At 35.6% G+C, this 24,657-nt stretch overlaps 1 protein-coding gene across 1 annotated transcript; it reads left to right on the forward strand.

Moving 5' to 3' along the window:
- The first annotated feature begins 1,608 nt into the window (after nucleotides 1–1,608).
- On the forward strand, nucleotides 1,609–16,711 carry LOC116267664 (uncharacterized). Its single transcript, XM_031649530.2, has 4 exons — nucleotides 1,609–1,794; nucleotides 8,440–13,980; nucleotides 14,665–14,703; nucleotides 16,369–16,711. The coding sequence occupies exons 1-4, from the start codon at nucleotides 1,609–1,611 to the stop codon at nucleotides 16,492–16,494; spliced, it is 5,892 nt and encodes a 1,963-aa protein (XP_031505390.2). The 3' UTR covers nucleotides 16,495–16,711.
- Nucleotides 16,712–24,657: the final 7,946 nt, after the last annotated feature.

Here is a 24,657-nt window from a genome sequence, read left to right on the forward strand (position 1 = left end):
TCATTTATAAGTCGAACGACCGACCAACCTCTCTCCCTCTCTTTCTATATATATATATATATATAATATTTTTTTTGTTTTTGTTTTGCCTGAGTTCACCTTTCCTAAAAATAAATTTTTAATGTTTATTTAGGGAAAACCATCTTAAGCATAAAATCCCAATACCATACCCTTATATCTTCTAGTGGTATACAACATTTTTTGAGTTACTAATCAAGTGGACGGAACTGGGGTGGAGATAGGAATTTTTCTTTATAAAGGTTGAACTATAGCTTTAAAACTTTAATATGAGCCAAAATATAAGTAGTGAATGAATGATGTCTCGCGCTATCCAGTCATCTAGCCGTCTAAATAATGTTATCTATCTGATGTGGATGAATATTTGAAAGAATAACATTGAGAAAAAATATAAAAACTCATATTATATGACATAAATGTTCATCATTTTTTCCGTTGCTATTATGATGGATGTTATGAGTGATATATATATATATATATATATATATAGCTATCAGACGGTTGAATATTAAATTAGATCAGAGTTAATATAAGAGCCATCGATTTTAAGGAGATTAGATACTAGAGGTTAAAATTAAATAAATAAAAATAAAGTTGTATTTGGAAGAAACACAAATACCCTTCGAAAGGAGGCAAGATTGAGATATCTCAAATCAAGGAAACTGATTTGCTTCCTTTTATGATAGACATTCTGTCCCTTGACATGCAGTTTATTTTTTATTTATTTATTTTTTTACTTATTCTCTGCTATATGATCGATGACTTACTAACCGTCAGTTTATATATATATATATATATATATATATATATATTAGAATTGGATATTAGAATTGGTTGGAACACACGCCAACTTGACTATAAAGTGGAGATAGTATTTTGGATTGAGTGAACGTTGCTTTGCCAACTTGACCATGAAGAGATGGAATCGCGGATGGAGTGAACGTCGTTTTCAGATAATAAAGGATACGTGGGCCTTCATGTCCGAAAGCTGGTTGCCGAGTGGGCCCCATGCCACGAAGCAACAGCTCTGGTGTCCTCGCGCACGTGTTGTGGGGCCCAATAATATCGGAGAGTCGGTCTAGCCAGAACCTCTCATTTTTCGCGAATGGACGTTCCATTTATCCATCTCTCGTCGGACGGAGGAAATTGTCAAAGTCAAGTGTTCGATGACTGAAGTTGCAGAACACCGACTTGCTCGTTCGCTAAAAAAAAAAGAGATTCATAAATAAGAAATAATAATTTTGTGAACGCCTTTTTCAGAGAGTATATAGAAATTTTCTAGTAGTTGAACATATAAATCTTTCGGGAAAGGATAAAAGAATATATGACGACGACTTCCCATGGTTCCCACAAAGCTGTTGTTCCATGATGAAACTCATTGTCTTTGTATTAAATTTTTTAGTTTTAATTAGCATGATTCTGAATGAAGCACTTACGAATCGAAAGCAAAGCTTATAAATATTAAAGAAAGCAACATGGAGTTGTAACATCTTGAAATATTCGTAAAAAAGGGGTTAGACCTCACAAAGTTAGTCCTAACTAAAATGTGCGTTTATCAGCAGGAGCAGAAGGGGCGTGACTGGCGGCTTAATGGGGGAAACGAAGACACAAGGGACTTCACTTCATAGCAAGAAAGCACATTCAACTTCGAGTTCGAGTTCTAGTTCTAGTTCAAGTTTGTCATCTCAGAAAAAGAGAACACATGCAATCTCAGTAGGAGGCCGAGCCAATGAAGTGGTAGATGCAAAGGGCCTTACTTCATTGCTTTCTCCAAAGGTAATTAGCACATGATTAATTGAGCTGTATTCTCCAAAGAACTATTAGATAAGGAGAAGAGCTTATCAACATCACAGAATGTGGAAAGGTGTGGTGTAGTTATATACCATCTTGGCATTATTTTATCATAGTAGTATTGTTATTCACGACGCCTCACTAGTTTATACTGTAAAGACTTTTTTTTAGTGTGATTAAAACCTGGAAAGAACATTGAAGGTCTATTATTTTTTACTGGTCAATTAGTCAATCTCATGCTCAACAGAACTCAGTCCATTACTTGCTCCTGGTAACCAGATAAGTGATTTTAGTTTGGTGAAGCACCTTGGGAAATCCTTTGCCTGGTTATAATTAAAATGCATACTAGATAAGTGATGAGAAACGGGAGCCATCCAGGTTAGCTGAATATGCTGATGTTCGGGTCCAAAACTTAACTTGCTAGGTTCAAACTAGAGATATCAATAATTGGGTTCAAATTGGAAATATACTTTTAATATATGTGTGTTTTCTGGATATCTATATATTCAGATTCAAATTTATATTCGAACTCATATGAAGAAAAATATATATCATGCTGAATCCAAAATCTGAATTCATAATCCAAATCAGATTGTTAAAGTACATCCAAATCTGAATCCAATTTTATGGTGAATTCAAATCATATTATATGTATTAAGTATAGGATATTTATTTGAAACTATATCTGATCCAATCTGTATTTGAATCTGACTCAAGTCAATATTTACTTAAATCCAAATCCGAATAAAGAGTATTCGGATCTGTCCACATTTATTTAAATCCAAATCTGAATAAAGAGCACTCTGATTTGCCCTTTGAGCAAGGTTGGTCCTCTTCCTTGCCCTTACTTTGCTGGTCTTAGGATTTGTTATATGAGGCTAGACCACCAGTTCTACACACTCTTTCAAGAATTGAGATGAGCCAGTCATTTCGGCGAGTTGGCCACCCAACTATTTTATTGGGGCACTAAGTGTTAGCATGCACCTAAGAGGGTGTTTGATAACAAGAACAATGTGTTCCAAAAAAAGAACATGTTTAGGAAACACTGTTTTAAAGAATGCAGAGTTCATGTTACCAAGCGCTTGTTACCAAACACTCATAAGCCTGCCCTAACACGATCCTCACCCTTCTGGGGTGGTGTACTACCTACTAATTGCAGATTCACATCATGCATGTCAGCATGTGGTCATACGTGGGATTGCACCATAAGATCTAATCTTACCTCATCCATTCTATTATACATTTCATTTATTTCTTAGAGATATCTCCATAAAATTAATCTCATTTACTGCAAACGTATAATTGTTTCAAAGTTTTTCAAACCCATATTAGTCTGCTTTTCCTTAACTTAAATGAATCTGTCTTCAGGGCAAATTGTTACAAAATACCAAGCAGCCTCTTCCTTGGGTGTAACCTTCTGTCTGCACCCATCTTTAGGTACAACTTATGGAGGGAAACTTGTTTGCTAATGCATTCCACGGAGAATGTCCCAACCACTGGACACTACACATGGGTCTATGATGCATCGCATAAGGTTGTTGGGGCATTCTACTATCATAAGTAAAATGTCTTAAAAAATAACCGGCTTTGCAATTTAAACATTACATGAACTTCCTGAAGATTTTACTAGACTTGAAGGTGTTGCACCAAAATCGGGAACTACTTTTGCATCACATTAACAAAAGACATATATACAGCAATGGGTAGATACCAGGCCATTAGGTTAGGAATGAAACCTGACTACTAAAAAATGATTATTGAAATACTTTTTGTATAATCATACCGTATCGATATGATCTTTAATGTTTTGATGAGAATCATATACTGAATTAGTCATTTTTGCAGTTTAACATTTCTTAGTGCAATAAAAAATTGAACAGCTCGTATGACTTCAAACTTTGAATAGTATAGAAGTCATTGTTTTCCTTAAAAACAACCTCAACTAAAACATATTCTATGTTGAATTAGTATTTATAACTATATTGGAATGTCAATATGTTATTTGAAATATTATTTATAAGAATTTAACATGTCTGGTTTTTATCCCTGACTTAAGTTGTCTGGGATATCATACCACTTTCCCTATATATATATATATATATATATATATATATATATATATATATATATATATATATATATATATATAATCCTCATAAAATTACTTCAAAATATGTTTTTGTGTTGCAAAATTGAAACATATGAAGATTTAAAAGTGATCCAACTTCTTGGCTTACAAAATTCTAAATTTAAGATAACAACTTTTATATCATGTACCGAGTCATCAGGCATGAAAAATTGCATTTTATGACTAAGTTTGATCTTGCGGGAGATTCTCCGGAAATTAGGAGTTTTTCATCTTATATCAAATTAATTTACGACAACTTTTGACTTGGCTTAACCTCACGCGTTTGGATTGAAAGATGGTTGTGTCCAAACATCCAAAAAGAAGGTGGATTCGAGATCAAATTAAAACGTATAAAAGTATCTTTCCCACTTGATCCCCCCCACCCTCCTTGCCCTCTTGCCTCAACCATTTATTTCATTGGATCTCAAATCTCGAACACATCCAAAATGGGAAGCTTGATGGTGCTTTTGGTCCCTCCAAATCAACCTCACCAGTTTTTCACTCATTCGAAGCTCCTGATCTCTGTTCTTTCCTTCCTCATTCTCTATCTTGTGACCAGATAATCAGATTATCGGGATATACTAAATGGATCTGATTCAGTTCATCCAAGTACATCATCAAAAGTCATACTAAGATAAAAATTGGTTGTAGTCTAAGTATATAAGACGTCCCTCTAGCTAAGATTAAAAGTGAAAAACCATATCCCTGCCATTTACGCCTGCAGCAATTGTGCTTACTATTCATCATCGGCAAGTTTTTCAGATCCAGAACAGTTTCACTTTATCTAAATCCTCCATATATATGCCATACATAATTTCTTGTTTTCCTTTTCATATACACTTCTTTCTTGTGTTTATATGTGTTTTTAAACTCCTGTGGGTTGTATTTGCTGGTTTTAATCACACTATGGACCTTGTATCAGCCAAATACATATTATTCAGACTCGTTTGCTGCCTTTTCCTTTCTCCTTCTCTGCCTATTGGACCATTACTTTTAGAAGCCCAAAATCCTCTTTTACTTGCTTTGGAGGTACAGCATTGGCATCGGCAATGGCAATGGTGCACCCTTGAAGTCAGGTACCATGCCCCACCACTTAAAACACATAGACATTGCCCCCACATGAATTGAAGTAAAGACATGTCTCTCTACAGGCCCCTAGCCCTACCAGTTATGCTATGCCCCTTGAGGCTATTGGACCATAAACTAATGAACCATTTTACTTTAGATCCTCTAGGATGTTTTGTTGTTAACTAGGCCGCTATCCATGTCTGGAACATCTTGGATAATTTCAGATCTTAAATCTTATATGCATTGTAGATCTCGTACCTCCTAGCCAAGTAGATCTTAAATCATGCTTCCTTCTAGAACGATGATTAATGATAGAACCTTCACCTGAGATTGTAGGGGGGAATGGGGCCTATTCTGCTCTAAAACTTCATTGTTTTTAATTGGATACTGATCATTTTTTGGAGATTGAATAGCAGTCCTTGACACTTAGGTGGTGTTCGATGAGCCCAGAATTGTGAGATTATAGAATTAACATTTTCATTTTTGGTGAAATGAGAATTGTCTTATCAAACAAAGAATTTTGATTTCAACATATAGGCTTATTCTTGAATCAAATTCCTAGAATTGTGATTTTACTCTGGATGGAACTTTGTTTCCAGAATTTTAGAATTTTTTCGTCCTTCTTTGGGGCACATGTCATGATGGTTTTGACTCATCAATTCTATAATTTTAATTCATGTTTTATCAAACACTTCATTTTCAATTCTCGAAACAAAATTCCAAATTATCAAACACATAAGGAAACTCAAACTGGAATTTTCATTCCAATTCCAGTTTGAGGTAGAATTTGTTTCTAGAATTTTAACTATAAAATCAAAATTCAAGGCTGCCAAACACCCCATAAATATTTGGCTCGGACTAGTGAGATTTGTTTCGTCGATGAAATTTCTATGAGTAATAGATTCCAATGCACCATACTCTTTCAGCAAGTTATCAATAATTTCCAATTTTTTGCATCGATAAAATGTCTCGTGTTTTCCTGTGTCGATCAGATGGGACTTGATGCGCCCGAAAAGTTTGGTGAGTTGATTTTCAAATGCACTTAAACTCTGGCGTATAGACGTGAAGGTCCCTATCCTCATAATCATGCAAATGAAATTTGGACCCCTATCCTCATAAGATGCGCTTGATTCTTAGGGCAAAAGCATTTTTTTGTTTTATTAAGAAATTTTACCTAAGGTAAAAATGATTGGCTTAAGGATGCAACTACGAAGTAACCTTATTTCAGAGCCTTCAAATATATGGTAAATGGCACCAATATGTAAATAAACATATAAAATATGAACATGAATGCGTAGATAGCAATTTCATGAATATGTCTTGGCGGGTGTGCAGAAAAACCTACACTGCCTCCACCAATGTGATATATAGTTAAGATTCCTGGAGGCCACTCACAGTATATACAAATAAAGAACAATTATATCTATTCCTTGTTTATCTTATCTAGCTTCATACTATTTTCATCTTGCTTTTCATTTGTTTGTATTTTCTTTCTTCTACCATTTTTACATTTGCAATATTCTCCTCCTCATTTTAAAATAAACAAGTTTCTAATTCATAGCATTTCAATTTTAAATTTATGTAGTTTGCATGTTAGGTAACTAACAAGGGAAGACATGTTCCCACCTTTTAACGGAGGAGTAGTTTAATAATCTTATGGGAGTATTTTGTTAATTTGTAATTCATGACACATGGTCCCTTGTTAAAGGTCATAAAGTATAACTTGCTCTGGTTTCCATCTCTTTCTATATCAGCTTTACATACTGGTATCTGTGTTGTGAACCATTAAAACCCATCACTAAGAACAGAGGAACAAGGAGGAGGAGAAAGAGGGAGAAAGAAAAAGAAGAATAGCTGAGAATGAAAAGGGCTAGGTAGTGGCAGGACCAAGGTTTTTTCCTGGAGGGGGCCAAGAAAAATTTGTATAAGTTTTACTATGTTTTCCAAAATTTCTACAGAAGCCAAAATAATTTTTTCAAAAATATTAACTGATGAAACATTATTTTTCAAAGTTTTGTCTGGGCTCCACCTCTCCAATTAGGGTTTTTGTGTACGTCTTTCTGGTCTAAACATCTTCTTTGCTATTATTTCAGTAGAGTCCCTTTTTATTTTTATTTCTTACTTTCAAAATCTTTTTACTACAATAAATTTTTCTTACAATTTTTTTTTCACACACACAAAATGTAAGTATATATATACACACACACACATGCAAACATGTGACATAGATGATGAGGAGCATAAGATAATACTTGTCAACAACGCATACTACTATAGGAAGACTAAACGTAAGAATGTCACTAAGTAATTCTATAAACAAACAGGCGAAGTTGGAACCCAATAATTGTGGCCATCGTGCTATTATGTTCATCATTCTATGTATGTCTTGCTGTTAAACATAGATATCTATATTTCTTGTCACCGCATGGGAATTGTAAAAGCATAACCTTGACCACAACATTCCTCTCACAGATTTTACATTACATGTTATATTCATTTTCTCTTCCTGTTATTCCTGATCATTTTTAATTTCTTAACATATGAACATCTATCTTGATTGATAAAGCTGAATATTTTCAAATATCATGCCATATGACTTTATCTTGCAACGGCAACATAACTCTAACTACAATTTTTTGCATATGATGAATGAAACTAGGTGTGGTATAAACTTAAATGGCTTTTTCTTATTTTAGAAATAAAATGCGTAACAGATTTAGCTTTTACATTTGTTTTGCATGACTGAAACATACTGGAGGGACATCCTTCTGAAATTCACCATTATTAGGCTCTATCAAAGCTGCTATCAAAATTGGCATCTATAACTGACATTCTTACAATGGTTTCCCACACATGATTCTCCCCTTGACTGTCTCTGTGCAGAACTTCACACCAGCATGATAACCTTAAGCATTTAGGGTGAAAACAACTGTGTCTCACCTTATTCTCACATAACATAACAAAATAAATTTCTCTTCTGTATATAATGTATAGCTTAATTTGTAGAAAAATTGAATAGGTTTAACATTCAAACCCAAATGAATTGATGTATTTGAATAGGTTTACCATGTAAAACAAGAGAACACTGCTTTACTTTCTCAAATAGCAACCTTATCAGTTCTCGTAACCAGCAAATAATTATCTTAGTTATTGTGAACTTGAGTTGGAAGTCCTATAAGATCCTTTTTCTTCACTCTTGTCAGCATGTTGTACACCTTCTAGTCCTTTCTGCATATACCTGTTCATGTTCTGCATATGCCTGTTCATGATTGCAACCACCTCCTTTTTTTTTTTTTTTTGCCATTTGTGTCTTTCCCTCATGCTCATTTTGTTGGTCAATTACATGACTAATTATGTCATATTTTGCTGGTTTTTCTATCTTTTCCTACTTTATTAATCTTACAAATCCTACAAATCTTACATTTTTCCTACAGGGAAAGGAACAAGTTCCAAGTGGAACTCTTAACTTGAAAGAAAGTGAAGAAATGTCATTGAAATATAATGCATCCTCAGGCCACACAGAGGTTGTCGAAGTAGCCAAAGAACAAGAAGTCATATCTTTTGATGAAGGACCTACAAAGGTAGAAAATAAATTAATTGGCATGAAGAAAAATGTTCACATCTACCATGAGTTAGAGAGTGGTTATTCTGTTGAAGAATGGAGTGCAAGGGATCAGAGTTTAAAAGAAATGCATGAAAGAATGAAATCTCTTCAACTGTATTTAGAAAAGCTAGACACAGAGATCAAATTTTCAGAGATTGAGAAATCTAAACTGCAAAAGGAATTTGCATTTATGAAGGAAAAATTGGTGGAAAGGACCAGATTCTCCATTGACCTTGAACTGAAGCAGAAGTACCTCAATGAAAAGCTTGAATATGCCGAACAGCAGATAAAAGAATATGAGCAGATGTATTATTCCCAGAGTGAGGTCCTCCAATCAGCTCTTAACTCACAAGATGCATTTCAGTGTGAGTTATTGGATGCAAAAGAAGCAGCAAAAAGGTTAACTGTTGAGCTAGAATTTTCAAGGAGGAAGACGGAAGAATTGGAGGAAGAAATGGCATGCTTGAGGGGAGAGGCTCAGAAGGCTTTGGAGTTGCAGAGCTTGCTGGAAAAGACCAACTTAGATGCCAGAAAGATGGAACATAAAGTTGTTTCACTTGAAGAGCAACTAAGTGAGCTATACAAACAAATTGATGAGCACAAACAAGAAGAATGCACCGTTGAGAATGCACTGTCAGAGCTTTCTGTAGTAAGAGCCGAGCTCAACCTTTCAAAAATGCATGAAGCAGATTTGGAGCAAAAGATTGCCTCCAGCGAAAGAGTTCTTGTCGAGGTAAAAGAGCAATTACATTTGAGGATAGCATCGGAGGAGAGATTGAAGCAAGAAGTCTTTGAGTTGAAGAAGTCATTTGCCAAATGTCAAGAAGAGCATCAGTCCAAAGTAATTGAATTCGAGGAGCTAGACTGGAAATTAATGGAAGAGGTGAAGAAGACAATCTTGCTGGAGAGTAACCTAAAGAGACAAGAAGCAAGGAACTTAACCATTGAAGAGGAGATGTCTACTATGTCAAAAATGAAGGCAGATGCAGAGGCCACCATCTCTACACTTAATACTCAACTGCATCACATGCAAAAACTAGTCATTGATCTTGAAAACAAACTGAAAGTATCTGCCTGTAAATCAGTTGAGTCAAACTCCCACTTGGAAGAAGCTATGTCACGTTGTGATGAATTGGAGCTCAAACTGAACTCTCTTCAAGAGCTCTATGGTGAATCTGAACTTCGAGCCTCAATAGCTACAAAGTTAAACCTTGAATATCAAAGCATAGTTCAAGTCTCTAATTCAGCCAAAGAGGCAGCAGAATTGAAGCTTAGGATAACAGACACAGAATTGGTTCACTTGAGGCAAAAGAACATGGAGCTTGAAGAACAGATAAATGATAGCATAGCAAGAAGTGCTGAGGTGGATAAAGTAGTATTCGAGCTCAAAGAGAGAACGTTTGAGCTGTCTAAGATGCTAGAGAAGGTCGAAGAAGAAAACAAGGTTCTAAAAAATCAAATAACAGAGCATAGAGACAAGATAGTCTATTTGGAGTCTTCTCTAAAACAATCTTCTCTACGAAACTGTGAGCTGGAGGAAGAGATGAAAGTTGTGACAGAAAGATGTCTGGAGCAGGAGAATCAGGCCCTCGCTATTCATAAAAAATATCTTGAGCTTCAATACTTGATTAAGATATCAAATGCCAAAGCTGAGGATGCAGGAAAAAGGAATAGGGAGCTTGAACTATTGTTAAGGAACTCAGAAGAGAAACAAATTGAGCTTGAAAAGCAATGTAGAACCATGGAAACAAAGTATATGGAGGTGAAAACTGAATCAGAAAAATACTTCAGCAAGGTCTCTGAAGTTTCTGCAGAGCTAGAGATTTCTTTAGCAAAAATATCCAAATTGGAGGTTTCTCTGCAAAATACAGAAGAAAAAGAGTTGGAGTCAACAGAAAGCATAAGAGAGCTCTGGGAAGAAAAGAACAAGCTTTTGAAGGAGATTAGTCATCTTGAATTAACTTTGGATCAGTCAACACTGAAAATCAAGGAACTGGAAAGCGACTTGATAGTTTCCACAGAGAAATGTGTAGAACATGAGGGTCGTGCCAATGTTATTCATCAAAGATGCCTTGAGCTTGAAGAGTTGATTTGTATCTCAAATACCAAAGCTGAGACTGCAGAAACGAAGGTGGCTGAGATGGAGATAGTGATGAAGAGTTCAAATATGAAGGTGCATGAGCTTGAGGAGTGCATAAGGTCCGTAGAAACAAAGTTGCTCATTTCTAAACAAGAGTGTGAAAGATATGAATCCAAAGTTTTTAAAATTTCACATGATCTAGAAGTTTCTCTAGCGAAAGTGTCATGCATGGAGCTTGCACAACATGACCTTAAGAAGGAGAAGACTGAGTTGAAGGAACAATTTACCCTGATCACTGTAGAGAAGGAAAATTTTGAAAAGAAAGTGAAACATTTGGAAATAGAACTGAAAAAGTCTACCTTCATGAACGACCAGCTAGAAGAGGAGCTGAAAGTGATTACAGAAAAATGCACTAGTTATGAGTGCCATGCAAATAGAAGCCATGAGAAATGCCTTGAGCTTGAAGGCCTCATTAGAATAGCAAACTGCAAGGCAGAGGAAGCTGAAGCAAAATATGAAAAGTATGCATCAAAAGTTATCAAACTTTCAAAGGAGCTTGAAATTTCCATTGCAAGAGTGTCAAGTTTGGAGTTTGAATTGCATGAAGCAAGCACAAAAGAGACTCTATTGAGAGAACAAATAGCTATCATCATGGAAGAGAAGCTGAAACTTGAAGAAAAATTCATGCAACTGGAATGTGAAATACAACAGTCATGTTCAAGGAAGTTGGAGATAGAACATGAACTGAAAGTTGTCAAAAAGAAACTAACTGACCATGAAGAACTTGCCAACAAGAACCAACAGAGGTGCTTGGAGCTTGAATACCAAATCAAAATATCTGATTCAAAAGCAAAGGAGGAGGGAAGAAAAGTAGTAGATCTTGAACTACTATTGAAGGCTATAGAGCAAAAGAAAATTGATCTTGAAGAGGACTACAGGTGCATGAAAACGAAATACATGGAATTGGAAATCGAATGCAAGCAATATACCACCAAGTTATCTGAAGTTTCTGTGGAACTAGAGGCTTCTTCAGCAAAAATTCTTAGTCTAGAAGTTTCTCTGGAAAGTGCAAAACAAAAGGAGGTGAAATTTATGGAAAGCAGAAGAGAGCTAATGGAAGAAAGAAGTAAGTTTTCTGAGAAGGTTACCCAATTTGAATTAGCTTTACGTGAATCAAGTGTCAAAATTAAGGAGTTAGAAAAAAGTCTAGTAATTGCTTCAGAGAAATGTGTAGAATATGAGGGTCGTATCAATGTGTCTCAGCAGCGCTGCCTTGAGCTTGAAAAGCTCATGATAATCTCACACTCCAAAGTAGAGAATGCCGAAAAATCTGTGGTTGAATTGGAAATACTGCTCAAGAGCTCGAAAGAGAAGGAACATGAGCTTGAAGAATGTACAAGGTCTACTGAGGTGAAGCTGCTGAATGCAAAGGAAGAATGTGAAATATATTCCTCCAAAGTATCCACACTTTCACAAGATCTGCAAGTTTCATTAGCAAAAGTCTCAAGTTTGGAGCGTGCATGGCATGACTCAGAAAGAAAAGAAATCATGTTGAAGGAACATTTGTCTCTCGCCAGGGAAGAGCAGAAAAATCTCAAGAGTAAAATCAAGCAAGTGGAATCTTATCTCAACCAGTCGACATTCAGGAACTTAGAGCTGGAACAAGAACTCAAGGTGGTTACAGAAAAATGTACCAAGTCTGAGACTTGTGCCAACATAAGTGATCAAAGATGCCTTGAGCTTGAAGGCCTAATCGAGATAGCAACTTCAAAAGCAAAGCATGAAGAAGCAAAGTTTGAAAGATATATTGTTGAAACTTCAAAACTTTCTGAAGAACTAAAAGTTTCTCTAGAAAAATTATCAAGTGTTGAACTTGCATTGTGTGAAGCAAACACAAAAGAGACCATGTTGAGGGAACATTTGAGTATCATCCTGGCAGAGCAGGAGAAATTTAAGGGCAGAATCAGTCAACTGGAGTTTGATCTAGAACAGTCCCTCTCGATTAAATCAGAGCTACAACAAGAACTAAAAGTTCTTGGAATGAAATGTATTGAAATGGAGGCTAAAATTGAGGCGAGCCACCAGAGGTGTGTGGAGCTTGAACTTCAAATCCAAATTTCTGATACAAAAGCAAAGAGTGAAGCAAGAAAGGTAGTTGAGATTGAACTACTATTAGAGAACTCAAAGCAGGAACAATGTGAGCTTCACAAGCAATGCAGATCCATGGAAACAAAATACATGGAGATGAGAAATGAATCAAAAGAAAATCACAGTAAGTTATCTGAAGTTTCTATAGAACTAGAGGTTTCCCTAGAAAAAATATTTAATTTAGAAGTTTCTCTACAAAGTGCAAAAACAAAGGAGATGGAATACACGGAATGTGTCAAACAGCTTGTGGAGGAAAAGAAGAAAGTTTCAAATGAGATTATCCATATTGAATCAACTTTATATCAGTCGAAAGTGAAAATTAAGGAGTTGGAGAGTGAGCTGGCAGCGGCTTTGGAGAAACGTGTGGAACATGAGAGCCGTGCCAATATAAGTCAACATAAATGCCTTGAGCTTGAAAGCTTGATTCAAACTTCACGCTCTAAAACAGAGATTGCAGAAAAGAGGGTGGTTGAACTAGAAATACTTTTGAAGAATTCAAGACTTAAGAAGCATGAGCTTGAGCAACATATAAGGTTGATTGAATCAAAATTCATGGATGCAAAAAAGGAACGTGAAACTTATGCCTTTAAAGTTTCCAAACTATCACAAGAATTAGAAATTACTCTAGCAAAAGTGTCCAGATTGGAGATGTCACGCCATGAGTCGGACAAAAAGGAGGGCAAGTTGAAGGAAAATTTGGCTCTTATTATGGCAGAGCAAGAAAGGTTTGAGAAGAAAATCAAGCAGTTGGAATGTAATTTGAGCCAGTCAACGTCAAGGAACTTGGAGCTAGAACAGGAGCTGAAAGCACTTATAGAAAAATGTACTGACTATGAGTTCCGTTCTGAGAAAAAGCTGCAGAGAAAGTTTGAACTTGAGGGTCTAATCCAAAATGCAAGCTTCAAAATAGAAGGTGTAAAAGAAAAGTATGAAGAAGATGATTCCAAAGTTGCTGAACTTTCACAGGGCCTAGAAGTTTCTAGAGCTGAAGCAAACATGAAAGTTACTCAGGAATTAGCTGAAAGACATAGCCATATGCCACACAACAGTGGTACAATGGAGCAACACATTCATGCCTTCACGATGACAATTGATGAGTCAACAGGAGGACATGAAATGGACGGTCAGAACTTCCATTCTCAGGTATGCTCAATCCTTTTGTTCTTTCCTACCAATTGCACTAGAAATGTTATGTTAAAACTTTTGGAGACACTTCATATGGCTTTATTTCATACTGATACACATACGTTGTATAATAAACAGTTAGTGTTCTCACCTTAATGATGTTTATAAACATCATTACTCCCACTGCCTCAAGGAATCCATAGCCTTGTCCATATTGTGGACTACATGGTTCCCTCAGAATGTAAAGAATTATGTACTTCATTTGTTATATATGCATGTGCATGTGTATGTGTGCACTTACCTAGAGAGACGGCAAAGACCCATGCACCTGTTTTACATGATTTTGCATATTCTTTTCACTTAAACCGGAGTTTTTGTATATCATGTTACAATTGATGTAGCAGAGAAGATATGTCAAAACAATTGGCAAGTTTTTTGCTTAGATGATCATGAACAAGCAAGGTCTCACAGCTTATATAATGCCAAAAACCTGATGACAGAAAACTAAGTCTTTTATAAATTTATTAACCTTTCAGGTGTATCCCATACATCGACCAAATCATGGTTCTTAACAAGTAAGCAACGATCAGCACATCTTTGCACATGTGTATGTGTGTATAAATGGCACTAGCTCCTCTGGTTTATTTTAGTAATTGCATATTGCTACTGCTACAATATAAACTGCAATTTCTTCTGTTACAGATATCTGTGGAGGATCCAGTAACCTCGTTCAAGGAACAGGTAGGTTTTCTCTTGATCACCTTTTCAAGTTCTCATATAGAATCCCTATGAATTGTGAGGATTGCTTATCCCACGGCCACTTCTTTCCAAACAGAATATACAATCATCCTAATGAATAAAAGTTAAAATGAAGACCTGTTTATCACCAGATAATATTGGATAAGTATTTGGGGAATTTAGGTTAATCCAGTATGGGTGCTTAAGACATTCAAAAGTCCATTTTTCATTTTTATTTCAGTAATGTCCCGTCATCGATCCAGAATAAACAAAATCTGCAAGATGTTATCTAAAGTGTGCACAGATAGGTCAGTCCAGACAACATCAACCTGGGAAAAGTTAAAATGAAGACCTGATATATACAATCATCCTAATGAATAAAAGTTAAAATGAAGACCTGTTTATCACCAGATAATATTGGATAAGTATTTGGGGAATTTAGGTTAATCCAGTATGGGTGCTTAAGACATTCAAAAGTCCATTTTTCATTTTTCTTTCAGTAATGTCCCGTCCTCGATCCAGAATAAAAAAAATCTGCAAGATGTTATCTAAAGTGTGCACAGATAGGTCAGTCCAGACAACATCAACCTGGGAAAATTTCTGCCAAATCAACATATTTCATCCCTTGCTGGCACTGAAAACCCCTTGGCTAGTACTTCCCTCCAGGTCCCATGCGTGCTTTGGCTCACAGAGAGGACTGAAGCCAATGGATCTCAGATTGTGGCAGCCCACGAAATAGTCATGGGATGCTCCAGTATGCTAACCCCCTTGCTGCTGCTGTAGTTGAAGACTTGAATCATTATTTCAGCTAGGTTTATAATTGGATCTATGTAAAATGGAAACTTGTTTTTAATAAGCATAAACATAGAACTGTCATTAATATCTGCAATTTTATGGGGTCCAATATTTTTACAATATATATATCATGGGTATGGAGCAGTGGAATCCAAAGATCATCAAGCATCTTTTTCTTAAGGACACAGACCAATTTTGATTGCTCTAGTTCTTTATTAAGGAAATCAGATAGATTATATTTCTTTTTGGTCTTAACAAAGCATGGAGAAAACAGAAGCTACCGAATTTGTTACCACATTTTGTGACATGATTGAAGATTGTGGCTAATTACTATAAATATATTTGTGGTTGTGATCGTCTTTTGGCACTTGTGTCTTGAGTAAAGACCTAGTTTCATTCTTAGTGCAGGAAGTAAACATTTAACCTTTCGAACACAGAATTAGAAGAAACAAAAAGTCATATGGACGAAAACTTCCAAAAGTGGGAAAAAAGATAAAAGGCCGCCTCTAGGATGACCTGGAGTTGGCACTTTGATGCTTGAATTATTTACTTTCACTGGACTATGGTTTTTACATAGTATAATTTGTACATTATATAACTAGCAACTTTCTCATATCCAATTTTCTATCCAACTTTTTACTGATTATATGAGCTTATCATCATGCTACTTGCCCTCATAAGAAACTTTTTGTAGCTTATGTGAGCTTCCATCCAAGCTTGACGCTCTCATATGAGACTTAGCTCCTTTACTAGCTATGACAAAAAATTTTGTGCATATTTACGGGGAATTGCTGGCAGACGGAGTTCATGTCTTTTTCTATCTTAAAACAACTAAGATGATTAAACTTATGTGATGTTTATCATAATTTACAGGAAAACGAAGGAACAGAGAAAAGCTCTGGAGAGTTGGATATAGAAAAGCCATCATCATCGAGAAGAAAGAGAGAAGCAAGAAGGAAGCATTGGCTACTCAGACAGTTGACAGGGAAGAAAGTCTAGATTATATTGTATAGTATATGGTTCTCAAGATTGCATCTTTATTGGTTGGAGAACAGTTGTTTGTAAGAATGTCTTATTGGAATTTGGTTTTCGATTGTTCAGTTTTTAAAGATGTGTGATCCCGTGAAACAAGACAGGAATTTTATTTGTCAGTTTTAATATTGTGAGTTCTGAACATCCATTTGAAGCTTGAACACTTATCATGTGTTACTGTCATTTAGGAATTTGGTTTTCACTTGTCAATTAATGTGTAACTAGATTATATGCAGGTTAATCTGTTGATATGTGGTAAATGGCTTTTGTTGGCTAATTTGTTGGATACCTTTTTATAAAAGCTTGAAATTTTTCTTAATTATTAGTTGATCAAACAGTTGGGAATGATTTTATACAGAAGTTTACTTTTTCTCTCTGCCTGCCCACCAGGCTATTGTTAAACGTGCTTGCATTTATGGCTGTGAATGAGCTGAAATGAAGGTGCTCAAGCTTGACTTATTCTTATCTAAGCACAACAAGCTGAAGCTTACAGCAAAAGCCTGAGCTGACGAGATATTTGAGCAGAAAAAAACTGAAAATAGTAGGATGTTGATTTTACAGTTGCCAAATCATGCTCAAACAGATTATCTTACAAAACTAAATCATGTGAGCTGCAGACAGAATCTTCTTGGAGAAGCACTAGAACCTCTTACTCTGTACCCACCTTCGCTTGGGCATACAGGAACACATGCACACCATATAATATGTTAACAATAATTATTCAAGACAGATATTCCCAGAAAAGTTCAGGTTGTCATGTTTTATAGAAGTCGGACCTTGTTTCCCTAATAAGACCGGTATCACACAGCAGATAACAGCTAGATCAACCCACTATGCTAATCACCCTTAAATCTTCTGCACAGATCTTGATTTTGCTTTTAGTCTCAGTCTGGTTTAAGTCACGTATGACCTAGTTCAGCATTCATTAGGAGCATGATTTGATTATATTTGCTGGTTTTAGGATTCATAAAAACTGGTTTTTATTGATTTAAGTGCCAAAATTTAGGACAAGCCAACTTCTACACTCATGTAGTTTACTTTAAAAAAGGTTGTGCTCATAGAAGCAACACAACCATCTACTTAGAAATCAGTATAATTTTAGGCCAATTGACTGTGGAACCTGCTCGCTCCCTCTTTCTTGCTCTCTGCCCCCAGATCTCTCTCTCTTTCTCTCTCTCCCATGCCTTTAATGGTCTCTCCTGACTTGCACTACTTTCTGAGGATTTTGAGGTTTACCCACCTCAACATTTCTTACAAGGGCTTGGATACCAAGGTTGGATTTTGTTGACTTACTTTACCGCTTTTGTGAAAGGTACAGTGAATTACTCAATGCTGTCAAAAAGGGTTTCTGAATCTAATCGGAAAGTCAAAAGATTCAGTGAATTGGGAAATCAAATTAAAATCGGAAAAGTTTGTGAATTGGAACAGTTAAAAAGTACTTTTATTTTTAAAGATCAAATAAAATTTGACAAATATTAACAAATCAAATAATTAAAAAAGTTAAAAAAATTAATCCAAAAGCTTTACCACAGTAGGAAAAAAAGCTGACTATAGTCATTAATGACCAAACCGAATACGATATTTAACAAAGTAAATCGCATGCCATATGGTAATTCCTTGGTTCATACAAAAATTTTAAATTGTTAATAAAGCATGCATCCACAATACAATTGTAGCCTGTAAAGACTCTCTACTGCAATAGTTTTCAGCTCTGGCACACAAAAAGCGCTTGCGAAGATCTGGCGCTATTTGAGCGCCACAAAAAGCACCATTATGCTTTTGTAAGACGCCTCAGTTGTGTTTTCAACTGCCGCTTTCTTTGCGCCATAGTCCTCTCATGGTGCCTTCTATCAAGTGCCAATGCTGAAACCATTGACACTATTTTGTCTAGTGCCAGTGATCTTTTGCTTTTTTTATGACAATAATAATATTCGACATATTTTTCCCACACAATAGAAAGACCACAACACTGCTTAGACCGTAAATAATATTTTTTTTTACACATTTCTAGTAATTTTTCATTGTCCATTCATAAAATTAAAAAACAGTGCATTCAAGAAAATGAAAGGCTTTTCATCTCTTTTTCTACATCGTCCAATCCCTATTGTCCAACCCTCCACCCACATGAACAAATGAACAAACACACCAGCATTACGTGAGCATCTTTTGCATATAGCCCACATAGTGCCTAAGAATTATCCTTATATTTCCCCTTTGTGCACCCAATGTGCCAAATTGAGCACCAAGACGCCACCCCTTCCCTGAACTGCCATTCTTTCAATTTTAACACCCTTCTCATACTCTGTGACTATAACAGACAGTGCTCTGTAAAACATTTAAGAAAAGCCATAGTTAAATGCCCAAGGCTAAGCCCGTAGAAGGCTAGGTGAAAGACAGGCACCCAACCTCTTTCGAGAACTTACATTTGTATGACTAAAAGGAAATGGATAGGAAAACTATGAAACAACTAACATAAAAGCAAATACACTTCTCAATAAATATAGTCTATTGGGAAGCGACCAATAAAGAGTGTCATTCAGGCTTAGTTAAAAATAAGTAGGCCAAAAAATGAAAAGCTGCGGCCAGTTAGATGAGACGAATATTCAGTTACATCAACAACTTGATGGACAGTTAGAAAAAGCAGAACATAGCACAAGATATCCAGACATCCACATGGAAAATGAACGTATTAATTATCAATAGATCCTTTATTTCAATGCATAATAGCAACTGGAAACCAGCAAGAAAATTTGTTTCTGCAACTCAAGAAGGTGTGCCAAATGACTTGGATACAGATAAAAGTATGATACTAATTAAAGCCACATAACTAGCACTAATTTGTTTACTTTGATGCCATAAAACTAAATTCATCAGTACAGAGGGTTCTTTGACAAAGAGGAATAGAAGATGAGAAATCATACCAGTAAATACTAATACAACTGCTTTTTAGTGTTGAATGTATCATGATTTGTTATAGCAATAGACCAAAGAAAAACCTCCCTAGGACCCATTTTAGCAGTCAGGCAAAAAGGAATCTATAAGTAGAGAATAAGAAATACCTTAAATCCAGTTCATATATACTACAATAGACAGTACCTAACCTGCACAGGGTGACGATATTCATCACCTTTCTTGTGGCTGTAACAAGAGGAAGGACCTGCTCAAATCCAATCCTTCACAATTATTTTGGAGAGCATAGCTTCAAATCATACAATCTTTAGGTTATGCTATTGTTCTATATTGGCAAACACTTTGTTTCTCTTATAATTAATTAGACCATAAAAAGAATGTAGGCACATGGTCTTTCATAAACAAAATTCCCCATGCGTGAAGACTATACACCTTGGCTCAAGGCAAGAAAAAAATCTCCCCTATGCCAACAAAATAAATTGCTTTATCAAGAAAAAAAGGAAAGAAATGAGAAGCCTAGTGATTACCACACAAATATAAGACTACCATATAAATGGATCACCAGCTACTAGCTAGAGTGGTACAATGACAAAAAGAATAGTAAAATAGCTGAGAACTACCATACACGGCATTAGTAAAAGCACAATAAAGTCACTGAAGGAAACAATATTGAGAAAAGACATATATTAAACAAATAAGTGGCATACATATTTTTGACTTCATATTCGTCTATGGCTACTTTTGCATTAGAGTCAGCAGAAGCATCACATAAGGCCTTAAATTGTAAATATACCATCAAGAAAATCCACATTCCAATGTGAAAAGAACGAACCATGAGACTTTTCTTAAACAAAGGACCCTAAAATTTATTTCTAACAAATTAAGAGACCACAATGTTAAATTACATCTTCGAAAGTCTGCCGACAGCCATGCATTGGAACATTTCTTTAAAAAATGATACAGTTGTCCACACAGTACGAACGGTGAAGGGAACCATTTCCATGTCCCAATCAATCTGCAAGGGTGATATTGCTATGGATGATGGACATGGTCCCACGGAAGCATTAAGTTGCAGCCAATTCATTTAACATACATTTTGATGACATAAGGGCCGAAGCTAGCTATCTGTGATTGCTTTGAGGAAGATTCATTCCTTGGGAGAAATGGAAAGAGAGCAGATTGTTGTCCACACACAAAATTTAAAGCTTATGAGCACCATTGAGAGGAACAAGAGGGAGGGCCAAAATAGGAAAAAGACCGGTGAAATAGGCACACCAATATCTCTCTCTCCCTCTCCTAACGGAAGAAGAAGACGGAGATTGACGAGAGTTGCTCATTTACCTACTGCCAAGGGCAGAGATACTTATGCATATAGGTTCCAAATTTGAATCATTTGCTGCACCAGTGCTAGAACCATATCACCCATTGTATAAAGTCTATGTCATCTTTGTCAAATGTTGTTGGAAGTCAGGGGTTTCTTGGCCAACTCTATTCTCTCAAATAATGCACAAGCACATGTTACGAAAAATTAGATACAAATGCTCGAAATTTGGAAAGTACAATTGGTAGGGGTAAATGATAAGTGGGCTTCGATGTAAACAATAATATTGAAACAAAAAAATTGTCATTCTTGTCATGGTTGCATCAAAAATTTCTTCAACGATATTGAAACCTAAAATTGCCATTCTTGTTTTTTATAGATCGAAATTTGAGTTTTTTTATTTATGCATATAATGTTGCCAGAAATGTTACTTTCCGATATATTTACACTCATATGTATTTTTACTATAAATTTGATTGTTGAAGTTGGACAAATCCAAGTATCAACAGAGCTTGCAAATGTATGGTAGCAGGGGCCAAGCCAAAGAGGTTCGATAGGGCCTTGTACATTTTTAAAATAATTCGTTAATTGGTTTATTACTTTTAGTATTACATGTTTTTGTTGTTGTTTAATGATTATAATTTGTTTTCTACTTGATAAGAGATTATAAATTAAAAAGTGATCCTAATTTAAATGAGGTACATGGCCTTTATGCTTCACTTGGTTTAGACTTTAGGAAGACACTTAGTCAGGATTACCCAAGCCTCCATGAGACAGGTAGACATCATATAAGAACATGAGCAATAACACACTGGTGGGTTTTTCTCATTCCATTGTGACGTTGAAAATGGAAAAGGAAGCAAGAATTTAGAAGGCATGTAGATTAATTCTATTCTACTGTCTACATTTTTTTGTAAGCAAAAGTATTGATCATGACATGGGATCACGTAGCTGGAAGGCATTGTTTCATCACCATTGGAACCATGGAACAATCAGTACTTTTGCTTACAATTACAATAGAATTACACATACCTTCCTTCCTTTGCCATTTTCTTCTTCTCAATGGATGGACAAAGACACACTAGTGGCTTCTTGCTAATGTTGTTACATTATATATAATTGCCTGTCTCATGGAGTCTTGGGTGCAGCTGACTAACCGTCTTCCCAAAGTCCAAGCCATGTGAAGCACAAAAGCCATGCATATTGTACCTCATTCATTTTGTGTATAACCTTTATCATGTCTGTCTCTCCCTTTACCTTCTACTAAATCACCATTTGAGAAGAAAATGCATAATATATCTTATATATCATACATATATAAGCACTAAAAACTGGAAACCTACATTAAAAGACAATCACAATTAATAGCATTGTTAATCATTTATTATGTTTTTTTTTTCTTTTTTGGCTCCTTATACAAGAGTGAATAAAATGAACCCACCACACGAGCAGATATACAAAAGTTGAGGAGAAAAATGGAAGCTCATTTATAGGAATATATCCAAAGTTATGGGGCTCAAATGAAAAATGTATAAAGTAAATGGATAAATGGATGATGAGTTGCATGGGCTCCCCTGTGGTGCTCAATAATATCCACTCTCAACACCGAGCCATGGTACGGGAACAAGCACTCACCATCAAAAAAATATCAGGAATCTTTTTTTTTCATCATTTTTTACTTTATTTATCCAGTTTTTTAGAAATATTTGTGAGTGGAAGATCTAGACATGAGTTCTAGTTGACAAACCCATTCCCTGCAGTACCCAGCCAATGGTCAACAACACAAACAAGCTTTATTTGTTATCTCCTTTTTAAAAATTTTTTGAAGAGTTGTTTAGCAATTGGAACATGAGTGTTATCAAGTTGTATTAAGTTTTAGGATAGATTCATGAAACACTACCTTTAGTGATTCATCAAACTAGCATAACCTTTCAAATAGATTCGTGGAATACTAAACTAATTTTTCAATAATTTTACCATTGCATTTTGATCTAAAGGTGAAAGTGTGTTAGGGAGTTGTTTGGTCTTTTCAGACATCGAAACATTCCCTTTCTGTTATGTTCAATATATTTTACCATTGCATTTTGATCTAAATGTGAAAGTGTGTTAGGGAGCTGTTTGGTCTTTTTGGACATCCAAACAATCTCTTTCTGTTATGTTCAATATATTTTGCTTAAAAATTGGTTTTCAAATGAGCTGTAGCATGATCGGTGGGGAGTTAAGGTCCCATCAAGGTCAATGTATGACTGAAAATTATCCAGCACTAGAATAAAATAAGGACATGGGGTCACCAAAAAGGGTGTGTAGGAATGGCTATGGTAGGGTGACATTAAGACAAAGGTGCGGCTATGTATTATAAAACATAATTTTCTTCTTATCTAACACTACTTAAGTATTTAATGGTTCCAAATCACATAATGATAAGAAGATACATGCCTTTTTTTGGCATTCTATGATTGATATATGACAACCTTAATTTGCCAGCCCTAAACCATGTTTACATTTTCTAAAAAGGGCACATGTGAAACATGCAATGCTCGTTTCTTGGTAGGAAACTAAATAAGCCTTAAAGAGGGCATTTAGTAACAAAAACACTCTTTGGAATGTCACAAATAAAGACACATGTATATATATATATATATATATAAAACCATGATTCTAGTATTAATATGTCAAAAGTGTCAGTTGATTTGAGCCATCTGATCTTTAGGTCGGAAGCATTAGATGTTGGCTTCTTTGTTTTTTTTAGTAATTTTTAACATCTTCTCTCTCCCCGATGCCTTCCTCATTTCATGATTTTCTCAATCCCTTCCTCCATCCCTCATCCACAAGTGCCGGCAGCGGCCTCACTCTCCTCCCCAAATCCGCCGGAGGTCCTCTTTTGCGTTAACAAAAGATGGTGGATTATTCCACCCATGTCCTCTGCCACCACCGGCAGCCCAAGAATTGGTGTAGTCATGGCGGCCCCTCCCCCTCAGCTGTGTTAAACCGGGAATGCCACTTAACACAGCTGGGTGGGAGGAAGAGGGAAGGAGGCATCAAGTTGAGAGAAAATGTTAAAAAAAATTAATAAAAAAAAGCTAGCATCAGAGCCGAAAGATCGGATGACTCAGATCAACTGTCATTTTGACAAACAAAAACTAGTCATGGTTCAACTTCTCTCTCTCCCTCTCTCCTTTCTTTATATATATATATATATTTTCTTAAAAAAAACTTGTTGGAAACCTCATTTTTTCTAACTGAATGCACCATTGAAGGCTGAATAAATCATGGATCATCGTTTACAGAAGTGAAGATTCATTTAAAGCAGACTTTCTGGCTTAAAATTTCATCTGTTACCTCAATTTTTTTTTTCTTTTGGCATGTTGGAATGGGGGCACACAGAATATTGCATAAAACATCACCTCTCAAAACATGTAGCTCAATTGTGGTTCCCGTTTCATCCCTGTCAAAATGCGAAGACAACATTCATGGTATCTCTATACATGCCAATTAGATAATATTTGTAATACATCATCTCCAAATAGGATTTACACAATAGTGAGATAACATATGATTGATGCAACAACTCCCACAAACATGATTTTTAAAATCTAGGGGCACTAGTTATGGGATATTCATTTAAAAATAAATCTAATCTGAATCTGAATCCCTTTGCATATTTATGTATATCTGAATCTGAATTTGAACCAGACTTGATGTCAATTCTTAAATCAGAAGTCGTTTCGGTTTCCTTAGCCTATATTAAGGTTTCCTTTTCCTATATTAATTTTTTTCATATCTGATTTTCTCAAAAGCTTCAATGGGATTAGCCAATCCAAATGGGACATACATTGACATCTTACAAAGAATGAACCGTAGAGATTGGCTATGCAAATAACTGAACACATCAAAATTTC

This window comes from Nymphaea colorata, chromosome 14, assembly GCF_008831285.2.
Source record: "Nymphaea colorata isolate Beijing-Zhang1983 chromosome 14, ASM883128v2, whole genome shotgun sequence".
NCBI lineage: Eukaryota > Viridiplantae > Streptophyta > Magnoliopsida > Nymphaeales > Nymphaeaceae > Nymphaea > Nymphaea colorata.